At 43.6% G+C, this 14569-nt stretch overlaps 1 protein-coding gene across 3 annotated transcripts in view; it reads left to right on the top strand.

The window, feature by feature from the left end:
* Positions 1-12365, top strand: part of LOC143988637 (beta-galactoside alpha-2,6-sialyltransferase 1-like) — a 180542-nt gene extending 168177 nt beyond the window's left edge. For all 3 annotated transcript variants that reach the window (XM_077488344.1, XM_077488343.1, XM_077488342.1), the window contains exons 5-6: positions 571-745; positions 9285-12365. In XM_077488344.1, coding sequence (XP_077344470.1) covers positions 571-745; positions 9285-9526 — 417 coding nt within the window. In that variant the 3' untranslated portion in view covers positions 9527-12365. The remainder of the gene's footprint in view (positions 1-570; positions 746-9284) is intronic.
* The last annotated feature ends 2204 nt before the right edge of the window (positions 12366-14569 follow it).

Here is a 14569-nt window from a genome sequence, read left to right as displayed (position 1 = left end):
AAAGGTCAGATCGGATTATGTTGTAGGAAAATCCGATCGTGTGTGGGCTCTATCGGAAATTCCGACGGAAAAAGTTTGAGAGCTGGATCTAAAATTTTCAGGCAAAAAAATCCAATCTGACTTTTTCCGATCGTTTGTAGAGAATTCCGATGGACAAAGTGCCATGTATGCTCAGATTAAATAACAAGACCAAAGCTATTGGCTACTAGCCTCTATGTAGTCCCATTTTATGCAACAAACATTACCTCGTTCTGAACGATCGGATTTTCCGGCAACTTTGTCCGACTGTGTGTATGCAACACAAGTTTCGGCCAAAATCCATCTGAAAAAATCTGACAGATATTGTGATCGGAATGCTGGACCGTGTGTACAGGGCATTAGAGTCCTTCTCTAACGCATGATATGAGCAACGTCAGGCTAGGTATAAAATCTGAAATATCTCTATTACTACTTGCTGGTGTATGAAGCTATTGTGCAATCAAACCAAGTGTAAATGCAACTTTATATTCTGGTTTCTGTTGATTTAAAACTGTCTCATCTTTTGTCTCTATAATTATTTTCTTTACTCAGTGGTATGCAAAACCAGAATTTCAATTCTTTGTCCGCTACAGTCAATACTGCAAGCAAAACCCTAATCAGACATTTTACATCCTAAATCCAAAGACCAGCTGGCAACTGTGGGATATAATACAGGAGAACGCACCGGAGCCCATTCAACCAGATCCACCCTCTTCAGGGTCACTGGGTAGGTACACTGTATGAGCACGAGGCTACTGGTCTCTCTTAGCCCTTGTACACACGGTCGGAGAATCCGTCGGAATGTGTCCTATCGAACCGTGTTGTCGGATAATCCGACTGTGTGTGGTATGCATCGGACTGATTCCGTCGGAATATCCGTCGGACCCAATTTTCCAACATGTTGGAAATATTTCCCGACCAACTGGTTCGATCGGACATGCTCCGATCATGTGTAGAACATTTTGATCGGACCAAGTGCCACGCATGCTCAAATCAAATTCCTACATCAAAGCTATTGGCTACTAGCCTGAACGTAGTCCCATCGAAATTACGTCATCACGTTCTGTATGATCGGATTTTTCGACAAATTAGTCCGACCGTGTGTATGCAACAGTTTCGGACAAGATCCGTCGGACAAAATCCAACGGATTTGGTTGTCGAAATTTCCGACCGTGTGTACAGGGGCTAAGCTACCATTTCACTGTGTCATTACAACCCAGATGAGTTCTCAGTTGTACAGTGGCGCAGCATTGAATACCTCATTGTACTTGATCGCTGTCCAGGACTGTTAAAGATTTGTTCAGTTTAGCTTCCTAGTACAATGTTTTAAAATTTATTCAGGAGAAAGGTTGAGAAAGAGAAGTTAAACATTACAAACAATAACAAGATACACCAACAATATGCATCGTATGTGTCTGAACAAAAACATGTCCATGGTACATATAAAAGGATTGAAAGCATGTATAGAAAGCCTACCAGGAAACCTTTAGGGCCGGTTCACACTGCGGGCGATGCGAGGCGACACGACTTGCCTCGCCGCAATCTGACAAGTCGCCCCCGTTCTGTACAATGGAACCGTTCTGAGAGGAGCGACTCGAGTCGCTCCGACTCAGAAAAAAGGTTCCTGTACTACTTCTGGGCGACCTCGGGGCGACTTGCATTGACTTCTATACAGAAGTAATTTGCAAATCACCGCTGAGGTCGCGGCAGGTCGCGGCGAGGCAAGTCGGTGTCGCCTCGCATCGCCCGCAGTGTGAACCGGCCCTTAATGATAACAATCCTTGTTTGGGGGAAAAGGGGGTAAAGAGAAAAAAATAAAAAATAAAAAATTATATATATATATATATATATATATATATATATATATATATATATATATATATATATATATATAATAAAATAAATAAAGCATATAAGCTAAAGAACCCTTTGTCTTAAGTTCAGCTAGGGGGATCAAGGCTGACCCCTGCGCAGAGCAACAGACGAAATTATATAAAAATCTGTAGGAAAAATATTACATGGGGTTCTTACATCAATTCAGGAACAATAGATAAGCTGAAGCCATGGTACATTAGCTAGATGGAAAAGAAAAAGGATCAAGGGCATATAAGAGGGGGCATAGAGATAGGGGACAAGGGTCACTCTACCATGGTCCCAGGGCGACGTCGTCCAGGCCATGTTCAGCCCAGGAGATAAACTCAGAGGAGTATCGGAACATGGACCATGATGTCCAGGTGAGAGTAAACTGTTCATTTTTACCACATTCCTCAGCCAACAGATGTTCCAGGTCCCTTATGCGGTCCACCTCCGTCGCCCAGTCCCCCAGGGAAGGCATGACCATCGATCTCCAATGACGGGGAATCACTACCCTGGCCGCCGCCAGGAAGTGTCGTAAAATATCTTTTTTGATGGATTTGAATGTACCAGGGAGTATAGATAAGAGAGCCACCTCAGGTGAGGGGTGTAAAGAGGTCGCCTTCAGCTTGCAGTAAAGTTTGAATATCTGTTGCCAATACCTTTGTACCGGAGGGCATTTCCACCATATGTGGAGCATGGTTCCCCGGGAGCTAAGACACCGCCAGCAGGTATCTGGTACTTCCGGGTTGAAATGGTGTACAGTCGATGGGCATCTGTACCATCTCGTTAACAGTTTAAATCCCTTTTCCTGGGTCTTAGTGGCGAGGGATATTTTGTGCGTCAGGATAAAACATTTTTGCCAGTCAATAGGAGAAATAGGGTGTTGTAGTTCTGTCTCCCAGGCCACCGTAAACGGAGGGAGGTCAGGGGAAGAGATATTGAGCAAGAGGGAGTAAAGTTGAGATACCACATGCGTTGGAGGTTCTGCCTGCAAGATCAGTTCCTCAAACCCTGTCGGTTCAGCAAGGATATCTGGAATGGATGGGAAAGTCCGGATGTAGGAGGTGGTCTGTTGTCTCTGCATCCACTGCATGGGATGTCGGGAGGTTAGACTGGTAGGGGTATCTGTCCTTAAAGTGGGATCTGTCTAACTGACTTCTTCATGTGCTCTTAAGCAGAATCCACTAGATGGTGCAGGATACTGAAATGCTCTCTATATTAATTAAATGCAATGATATTCATGGAATCAAATGAAAAATAGTCTGAAAAAAAAAAATAGCCTGTGAAAAAAAATTGCAGGGTCCCCTTACACTAGTGGCTAATGCAGAACTGCCCCTTAGAGTGCCTCCTTACTTTGCTGGTCTTTGTGGATGTGACCTTTTGTAGATTGCCTCCTTACCTTGATGGTCAGTGTAGGTGGGAGATCAATATTTATGGTTGCTCACTGCTTAGGAAATTTTGTAGGAACCCTAGTTAGAAAATACTGCCCTATAGCAAATTGTAGCGAAAACACTAAGGCCGCGTACACACGGGCGGACTATCCGTCCAACTAAGTCCATCAGACAATCCGACAGACAGTCCGTCCTACTTTTGAATCAACGGACTTGACCACACACGACGAACAGACAGTCCGCTGAAAGCTTGCACGATGACGTGTACGGCACGTACGACGGGACTAGAAATACGACGTCCAATACACTGCAATGCAACCTTCGGCCGTGTAAATCCTTTCTGAGCATGCGCCATACTTAGTCCGTCCAACTTGCCTACTCACGAGCGGACTGTCCGCTGAAACCAAAGTTGGACGGACAATATTACGGAAATTCCGAAAGACTTAGTCCGCCAGACTGTCCGCTGAAAAAGTCAGCTGAAGCCCACACACGAGCGGATTGTCCGCTGAAACACGTTTCAGCGGACCAAGTCCGTCAGACAGTCCGCCCGTGTGTACGCGGCCTAAGAATCCAGATCAGATCTAGGGCTGAGCCGAACACCCACCGGTTCGGTTCGCACCAGAACTTTCGAACGGACCCCAAATTCGTACGAACGTTAGAACCCCATTGAAGTCTATGGGACTCAAACGTTCCAAATTAAGACCCCTTTTACACCAGGGCGTTTTGCAGGCGCTATAGCGTTAGAAATAGCGCCTGCAAAACGCCCTAAAGAAGCTGCACCATTGTGTGTAGTGTGAAAGCCCCGAGGGCTTTCACACTACAGCGGTGCACTGGCAGGACATCAGAAAAAAGTCCTGCCAGCAGCTTCTTTGGAGCGGTGAAGGAGCGGTGTGTTTACCGCTCCTCCACCGCTGCTGCCCATTGAAATCAATGGGGCAGCGCTGTAATGCCGCCGGCAAAACGCCGCTATTGCGGCGTATTGCCGGCGGTTTTAACCCTTTCGCGGCCACTAGCGGGAGTAAAAGCGCCCCGCTAGCGGCCGAAATGCGCCGCAAATCCGCCGCGAATCCGGCGGTAAAACGCCGCTAAAAATAGCAAGGTGCGGTGTGGTGTGAAAGGGGTCTAAAAGTGCTAATTTTAACGGCTAATATGCAAGATACTGTCCTAAAAAGGATTTGGGGACCTGGCTCCTGCAGCAGGGGACATGGGTCAATGCAAAAAAAAGTTTCAAAAATGGCCGTTTTGGCGGGAGCACTGATTTTAATAACGATTAAAGTGAAAAAAAAAGTGAAATATTCCTTTAAATATCGTGCCTGGGGGGTGTCTGTGGTATGCCTGTGAAGTGCCACGTGTTTCCCGTGTTTAGAACAGTCCCTGCACAAAATGACATTTAACGGAAATAACGTCATTTAAAACTGCTTGCGGTTTTAATGTTATATCTGGTTCCTGCAATATGGTTGAAAATCATTGAGAAAAATGGCATAGGTAGCCCTCCCTGCCCATTACCAGCCCCTTTGGGTCTTGTACGCATATTAAGGGGAACCCCGTACCCATATTAAAAAAAGGAAATGCGTGTGGCCCCCAGGCCCTATATACTCAGAACAGCAGTATACAGGCGGTGCAAACAAGACAGGGACTGTGTAGATTTGTTGTGTTAAGTTGAATCTGTTTGTAATTTTCAACTGGTACATTTTTAAAGTGTAGCTCAATCTCCTACAACTGACTGCAAGCTCTATTTAAAACGAGCAAGATAGTTAGCTATATAGGTGGATATAGCGGTGTATACTGCGTTCAGAGCACGCAGACAGCATGCATAATCTCCTAACACTGACTGAAAGCTCTATTTAAAACGAGCAAGATAGTTAGCTATATAGGTGGATATAGCGGTGTATACTGCGTTCAGAGCACGCAGACAGCACGCAAATCTCCTAACACTGACTGCAAGCTCTATTATAAAAGATAGATATATCGCTAGCTATATAGGTGAATATAGCGGTGTATACTGCGGTCAGGGCACGCAGACAACAACCACTACAGAAGAGCAAGAACAAAAAATCGGCCGATAACGATCGGTGTATACTGTGTTGATGGTACACAGAACACCCACTAACTGCTACAGACACCAACACACTACACAAGGCCGCTGCGCTGGTGGCCTTATATAGTGTGGGGCGTGTACTACACAGCCTGAGCTATGATTGGCGTCAGGCATCCTGCCTGTGGCCAATAATGGCTCTCCTCGCTGCCGGCGCTGTGATTGGCCAAGCATGTGGGGTCACAGTGCATGCTTGGCAAATCATGAGCCAGCAATGCACTGCGCCATCGCAGTGCATTGTGGGCCGTGAGCGCCACACTAATTTGGCGCGAACGGCCCATAACGTTCGGAATTCGCCGAATGGGCAAACAGCCGATGTTTGAGTCGAACGTATGTTCGACTCGAACACGAAGCTCATCCCTAATCAGATCCATTGCACTCTCTGTAAGAAAATAGTTCCACTTAATTTGCTGAATTGTGATAGCTCCAGAAAACACACAACTTTTATGTGAGAATTGTTAGTAGTTGCACACAATGGGGTTGATTTACTATAGGTAAATAGGCCATTCATTTCGCAAAGGATGTTTCCCTTAGACGTTAGAGTTTTACCTCATTCACTTAGCTATCATTTAATCATATGCAAGCAAAAATATAGATTTTTTTAAATTTGCCTTGCACCTGATTTCCTGGGTATTTTTCGCAAAGTGATTTTTTTCACCACATTTGCTAAGCTAAAGCACAATTCCTTTGGAAAGTAAACAACCTAACAATGTAATGTGATGCTACAGAGGTGCTCCAACATGCAGAGGATTGCTCATTTAGTGCTGTACCCTTCTGTATAGCTATGTTTGGAACTCATTTAGAAAATAAGGATTTCCCAACTGTATATAACATCATTATTTTATTTATTTATATAAAAGTGATGCTACATGCAGTTTGCTCTTCAGCTTTCCAGACAGTGATCCACCTATGCGTCTTTAAGTATTATAACTGTGGTAAGGAATATACACTATAAGCTATTCTAGGGAGGGTGCTTGACTTGAATCATTGTATATTCCCTGGAAAGTGCTGTGGAATTTATTTATTTTAGTGAATACATAGAAATGTCTGCAGCTGCCATAGAGGTGGCACCTGCGCTGGAGTGAGGCATTTAATTTTTTACATGTTATTTACCTTGGGATTACATTTGAATGCTACATAATTTGCTCTCAGCCATGAATTACTGCTATCAATTACTGGCTGAACATTTAAGAGTCCATTCACATAGGGGCAACTTTGGATCCCACCAAGTCGCCCCTAGTCGCCTCAAGTCGCGCTACATGAAAAAATCTATGTAAGTGAATGGATCCGTCTTAATGCACACTACTGCAGTCGTTCTGACTTCAAAAAAGGTTCCTGTACTACTTCAATCCGACTTCTAAGCGACTTGTACCCATAGAATTCAATGGAAGTCGCCTCCAAGTCGGATCTCCGTCTATATTGAAGCGACTTTACAAGAAAAGTCGCCTCACTAATAATAAAAACCGGCATGGGTTCCCCTCCAGGGGCAAAACAGGCCCTTAGGCCTGGTATGGATTTTAAGGGGAACCCCTACGCCGAAAAAACGGCGTAGGGTCCCCCCAAAATCCATACCAGACCCCTATCTGAGCACACAGCCTGGCCGGTCAGGAAAGGGGGTGGGGACGAGTGAGACCTCCCCCTCCTGAACTGTGCCAGCCGCATGCCTTCAACATGGGGGGGTGGGTCCTTTGAGGAAAGGGGGGAAAACACACTAGGCAGGTTTTTAAAGTAATTTATTAGGCAGCTCCGGGGGTCTTCTTCCGACTTCGGGGGTCTCTTCCGGCCCGGGCCACCGCTAGCAAAAGAGCAGCAAGAGAGCAGAAGATAGTGAAGGAGCCCAGCAGAAGAACCGGAGTGCGGGAGAAGAACCGGAGACCTGGAGAAGAGGCTTGGAGAGCAGGCGAAGAACTGGACACCGGGAGACGAGGCCGGAGAGAGCGGAGAAGTCAGAAGAGACCCCCGAAGTCAGAAGAAGACCCCCGGAGCTGCCTAATAAATGACTTTAAAAACCTGTCTAGTGTGTTTTTTTATTGATCTTTTTTTCCCTCAGGTGAATGGGTAGGGGTACGATATACCCCATACTTATTCACATAGGGTGGGGGGCCGGGATCTGTGGGCCCCCTTATTAAAGGGGGCTCCCGGATTCCAATAAGCCCCCTGCCCGCAGACACTGACAACCAATGGCCAGGGTTGTCGGGAAGAAGCCCTTGTCCTCATCAACATGGGGACAAGGTGCTTTGGGGTGGGGGGCCGAGGGAGCCCCCCTTCCCCAAAGCACCCACCCCCCCATGTTGAGGGCATGTGGCCTGGTACGGTTTCGGGGGGTGCTCGCTCATCCCCACCCCCTTTCCTGACCGGCCAGGCTGTATGCTCAGGTAAGGGTCTGGTATGGGTTTTGGGGGGGGGGGCTCCATGCTATTTTTTTGGCGTAGGGGATTCCCCTTAAAATCCATACCAGACCTAAGGGCCTGGTATGCTCTTGGAGGGGAACCCATGCCGTTTTTTTATTTAAAATTTGGCGTGGAGCTCGCCCTCGAGAGCTGATTATTCTGTGATTGGCCACAGCCAAAGTCGCCTGGCCTGGGGGCGACTTGAAGTCATGTTGTAAGACGTCCCTAGTTGTGTTGAAGTTGCCACAAGCTGCGCTGTGATTCATACTCAAGTGGTGTCCAAGTTGCCTCCCAAAGTCGAGCTGGAAGTCCTGTTGCCCGTGTGAATGGACTCTTACTGGCAAAACACAGAAATTAAATAAGTGTACACTTATTCAACAACAAAAATGAAGGTATTCTTCAGCCAAACCTTTTATAACTCTGTGTGTGACTTCATTGGGAAGATTCACTCTTGGTCTCTCCCGGTAAAAATTTTGATGGAGTTAAACTAAAGGGAATAGTAACATTCTGGAGCTGTCACTAAAATAGAAAGTAAGGGGAAAACCACAAAAAATTCTGGGACTTGACTTTGGAGAGATTCATTCTCACTTGCTTTTGCTCAGGTATCTTTTTTTATTGTAGTTAAGTAAAACCTTGGGTAAGTAGAGCTCAGTAGTTATATCCACTTTGTCATTGCTCTCCTACAGTTCTGTTCAGCCACCAGGAACAAAAATATCTCTGATACCTCTGGGTATTGTGGAACATGTGACTCACTCCCCTTCCTCCCATGTGATAAAACTGGTGCTTGGTGATTGACCCAGCACTGCCACATTGGAGCAGGAAGATAATCCTCATCCATGTGTAATGCCGCGTACACACGACTGGACTTTCCAGCAGACTAGGTCCGACGGAATCATTCCATTGGATAGTCCGATCGTGTGTGGGATAGTATGATCATTTTTTCTTTAAAAAAATCTGACGGACCTAGAAATAGAACATGTTTCAAATCTGTCTGAAGGACTCAATTCCTATCAGGAAAACCCTTCGTCTGTATGCTGGTCCGACGGACCAAATACGACACAAGGGCAGCTATTGGCTACTGGCTATTGAACTTCCTTTTCTAGTCCCGTCGTACGTCATCACATTCAAAACGAACTAACTTTCAAACTGACTTTCGTCCGTTCATGTATGGGCAAGTCCATTCGTTCGTAAGTCTATCGTAACTCCGTCTAAAGTCCGACCAGACCATTGTGACGAAAAGTCCGGTCGTGTGTATGCGGCATAAGCTTTAAATAGAGCTTACGCAGGACTTCTATTCCTTAATTCTGGAGACTGAATAAGCAGCAATCCTGCAAAAGAAAAGAATATCTTTACTTTGCACAAGCAAACTATTTTATTTCAGACACTGGTTTCTTAGCATTGTAAACAAATGAAAAGGTTCCTGTTCATTTTATGTTACTTAGTTGACAAATGCTATAGGAAGATAAGAAATATTACAGCACATTTGTGTTATTTGGTGAGCTATAAGCGCTGTTACTATGTTACTTTTCTCAGGAATATTGCTGATGATGAACCTCTGCGATGAAGTCAATGTTTATGAGTTTCTCCCATCCACTCGGCAAAGTGACCTGTGCTACTATTATGAAAAGTACTATGACCTTGCTTGCACAGTTGGGGGATACCATCCTCTAATGTACGAGAAGAATTTAGTGATGAAGCTTAACCGGGGAGATATGAACACTATTCACAGGTATGGGAAAGCAACATTACCAGGAATCAAGAACCTGAAGTGCTAACCACTATATAACGTTTTCACAGGAGAATGCTGCAGAACTCATTATGTACTGCTGTACTCTACAGCATTCAATAACTGCCTACTGCTGGAGGAAAAGGACCAATGACCTTATGCAACTGGATTAGAGACACTGTGGAAAAATTATGTATTTAAATGTTTTTAGGGTGTGCAGGGAGTGCTCCAGTTCTAATTTATTTGTGATTCATGGTGACATAATGTAAATTGTGTACAGCAGGGAATGTGTACAGGTTACAAGATGCCTATTTTTTTAAATTTACTTTGTAGGTGCACGTAAAAAGGTCTATAAGTTCATAGTATGCGCAAGGTGTTTGTTGCCGCAACATTCCATATTCCTGATATGTACCTTCTGTACCATGTACTTGTATGAAAAAACTATCCTGCTCCCTTTGTGTGAAGTCCCTGGTGTTTCTGCCAGTCCCTTTTCTTTCCTATTAAAAACTGGCCACACTAAGCAGATCACACCTTGGTCAGTTCTCTAGCTATACTGGGAGTTCAGCCCACTCTCCTCCAATGATCAGACCTGTCCTTACAACCCCCCCCCCCCCCCCCCCATTCCACAACCTTTCACTGGGAAGATTAGTGTGCTGTTTATTAAACAGTGATATCCTGTAGTATGACAACCCTCATATACTGGAGTTAAAGTGATTGTAAATGGTCACCTTGTAAACCAACCCATTCTGTTTAAAATTGAAATGAAAGGCAAAACATTTTTGTATAGAAAAATATGTAGATATATATATATATATATTTATATATATATATATATATATATATATATATATATATATATATATATATATACACAGTGCCTTGCCGAAAGTATTCGGCCCCCTTGAACTTTTCAACCTTTTGCCACATTTCAGGCTTCAAACATAAAGATATAAAAAAAATTTTTGTGAAGAATCACCAACAAGTGGGAAGTGGAACAAAATCTATTGGATAATTTAAACTTTTTTAGCAAATAAAAAACTGAAAAATAAAGTGGTGGGTGCAAAATTATTCAGCCCCTTTACTTTCAATGCAGCAAACTCACTCCAGAAGTTCAGCGAGGATCTCTGAATGATCCAATGTTGTCCTAAATGACTGATGGTGATAAATAGAATCCACCTGTGTGTAATCAAGTCTCTGTATAAATGCACCTGCTCTGTGATAGTCTCAGGGTTCTGTTGAAAGCGCAGAGAGCATCATGAAGACCAAGGAACACACCAGGCAGGTCCGTAATACTGTTGTGGAGAAGTTTAAAGCCGGATTTGGATACAAAAAGATTTCCCAAGCTTTAAAAATCCCAAGGAGCACTGTGCAAGCGATCATTTTGAAATGGAAGGAGTATTAGACCACTGCAAATCTACCAAGACCTGGCCGTCCCTCTAAACTTTCAGCTCAGACAAGGAGAAGACTGATCAGAGATGCAGCCAAGAGGCCCATGATCACTCTGGATGAACTGCAGAGAACTACAGCTGAGGTGGGAGAGTCTGTCCATAGGACAACAATCAGTCGTACACTGCACAAATCTGGCCTTTATGGAAGAGTGGCAAGAAGAAAGCCATTTCTCAAAGATATCCATAAAAAGTCTTGTCTAAAGTTTGTCACAAGCCACCTGGGAGACACATCAAACATGTGGAAGAAGGTGCTCTGGTCAGATGAAACCAAAATCGAACTTTTTGCCCACAATGCAAAACGATATGTTTGGCGTAAAAGCAACACAGCTCATCACCCTCAACACACCATCCCCACTGTCAAACATGGTGGTGGCAGCATCATGGTTTGGGCCTGCTTTTCTTCAGCAGGGACAGGGAAAATGGTTAAAATTGAGGGGAAGATGGATGCAGCCAAATACAGGACCATTCTGGATGAAAACCTGTTGGAGTCTGCAAAAGACCTGAAACTGAGATTTCTCTTCCAACAAGACAATGATCCCAAACATACAGCAAAATCTACAAAGGAATGGTTCACAAATAAACGTATACAGGTGTTAGAATGGCCAAGTCAAAGTCCAGACCTGAATCCAATCGAAAATCTGTGGAAAGAGCTGAACACTGCTGTTCACAAACGCTCTCCATCCAACCTCACTGAGCTCGAGCTGTTTTGCAAGGAAGAATGGGCAAGAATTTCAGTCTCTCGATGGGCAAAACTGATAGACATTCCCCAAGCGACTTGCAGCTGTAATCGCAGCAAAAGGTGGCTCTACAAAGTATTAAGGCAAGGGGGCCGAATAATTTTGCACGCCCCACTTTTCATTTTTTTATTAGTTAAAAAAGTTTAAAATATCCAATAGATTTCGTTCCACTTCACAATTGTGTCCCACTTGTTGGTGATTCTTCACAAAAAATAAAAATGTTATATCTTTATGTTTGAAGCCTGTATCTGCTAGCTAAACATCTTTTGGGCTGTATGTTGGAAAATAAATAAGTGATCAATATTTTTTCTGTTAGATTGCACTATGGAAATATTAAGTTATACAAATAGAAAAGTAAAAAAATAAAATAAAATAAAAAGATGTGTTTGTTTATTTGTTTTTAAATCGAAAGAGATCTGATTTTTGCACCTCAAAATACAAATGTGGGCAGACAAAATGAGTGCCACTGTATAGTGTGTTGTGGGACTTCTCAGTGTATATGTGTACTTGTGTGTACATAGATGTGTGTTTTTAACTGTGTATAATGTAGTAGATACCATAAATAAGGAAGATTGACTAAGAAAGGACCTTCTACCACCCAGACAATGCATTGTACATTTACCTGCTTGAAACTATCATCAGAGTAAGTTCCACTGTACATAAGAATTATAACATCATTAATAAAATATACATGTTAAAGCTCCCAGCTGTCATTTTTTTCAAGGGACTGCCCCTCCTTTTTGAACCAAATCCCTCTTTCCTCTTCATTTGACCCTATTTTATGTCTGATGCATACACTTCTATTAAAATGCACTATTTAGCTACTTAAAATGTTATGCTACACTAAACTTTTTGTCCAAACTCTATACTATTGCATTAGTTATTTAGCATTAATATAAGGAAAGGTGCTTCTATAGCATAGAATTATGTGATAACATGCTGTACTTCTACTCAGATACGAAGTGCAAAGCTTAGTGATTCTAGCTGCAAATTGATTCATAAGACTGAACTTCTTGGCCTCCAGTGGACTTCCTTCTGCAGTGTTCTTTGGACATTGAACAGCAGTTCAGTGAATAATTATAATTCTCGTGTGGCATTTTTTAAAAATATTTTTAGGTTAGCTTTGGTAAATATAACATACCATAGTAGCAGAGGTGCATCACATACTAGCACATTATGTGAAACTTACCTGCAAACAAAACATTCATTGTCATAGCTGGAGGCCGCATCCATCTTTGTCCTTCCGGGTCCACGGACTCCGGCTCTATGACTGGCCGAAGCTGCATGTAGTCACTCCCATGCATGTGCGTGGGAGCCGCTGTTCATAGCACAGCGTTCTGAAGAAACAGCATTGGGTGACCATTCCCTCAGAGCACATGTGCCGATGACGTCATCGGTGGCGTATACAGTTAATAGCTCCTAAACGGCGCAAGTTTAGGAGATATTTATAGTACCTATAGGTAAGCTTTATTATAGGCTTACCTATAGGTACAAACATACCAGGGAAGTTTACTTCTTCTTTAAGCACGGTCTGTATATAATTTTTTTTGCCAGGGGTAGTGGAGGGAGGTTCAGCTCTCTAAGTTGATCTAGCTGACATGCCAAGGTTTTGAAACATTTATAGACTAAATTCTTCCTGAACTAATTCTTTTTTTTAACACTATCAGGTTGAAAACACACTTTTATTTTTATAAGTCAGTGACCCTTGATAAGATAGTGAAGAAGAGACAAAGGCACTGAAACTGGAGCTTTAGTTGCACTGCAATCGTAATGCACAAATAGAGACAATGGTTGTGACATGCACATACATAGAACAATTGTAGTATTAGCAATCACCCCTCCTCTATCCTTTACACGGCACTGTTCACTCAGATTCCAATACTCACAAAATAATGGTAATACCACCTATAGCTTTAGCAATCGCCTCTCTTATGTTGCACAAAGCATTGTGTATTCTGATTGTCCAGATACTATTCCCACCATTTAATCATTCCTCTTGCTCTCTGATTTCTGTGGTCAGATACAAAAAACAGCTCCTGGCTGTATGCTTAAAGTAAAAAAAAGATTTAGTGAAAAAAAAAAGAAAATATACGTGCCCCTTTTCCTTCTCACACCACCATTGCGCCCAAACAATGATAAAGACAATATGTGTAAAATACACCTCTAGTTGCTACTATAAAATGTATATATGTGATTCCAAATGAGTGAAATAGTAGCGCTTATATTCAAACAATTAAATTAATACACCTAAAAATATATATAACAAATAATCACCCCGTGACAGAAGTGATCAATGTGATATAAATAATAGTGTCCATAATGTTCAGATCCAAACTCAAGTCTGTGAATAATTAAATGAATCCAAGTGATTACACTTAAAAAAAACAAATAATCTTCTAATGCTTTGTACACGCGATCAAACAATCCGGTGGAAAAGTCCGGCGGACTCAAGTCCGCTGGACAATCCCGGGGTGTGTAGGCTCCGGTGGACTTTTTTTACCCAAAAGTCCGACGGACCAAGAAAGTATTTTTGCACTCCAATCTGTCCGCCGGACTCGCACTTCGACGGACAGTACGGCCGTGTGTGTGCCAGTCCGCCATACTTTTGAAATGAACGGACTTTTCCCGCCCGGAGAAAAGTCCGCTCATTTTGAGCACGTCTCCAGGTAGCTGGGGCCAGCGAAGGAGGCATCGCTGGCCCCGTCACCTGGTATGGACTTAAAGGAGAACCCCTACGCCGAAAATTCGGCGTGGGGGTCCCCCCTAGGTCCATATCAGACCCTTATCCGAGCACGCTACCCGGCCGGCCAGGAAAGGGAGCGGGGACGAGCGAGCTCCCCCCCTCCTGAGCCGTGCCCTCAACATGGGGGGGTGCCTTGGGGAAGGGGGGGTCGTGCGCCCCCCCAC

The sequence above is a fragment of the Lithobates pipiens genome, unplaced genomic scaffold (genome assembly GCF_037356315.1).
Source record: "Lithobates pipiens isolate NorthernLeopardFrog02 unplaced genomic scaffold, aLitPip1_a1.2 Scaffold_18, whole genome shotgun sequence".
NCBI classification, from domain to species: Eukaryota; Metazoa; Chordata; class Amphibia; order Anura; family Ranidae; genus Lithobates; species Lithobates pipiens.
This window is presented reverse-complemented; position numbering and strand designations above follow the sequence as displayed.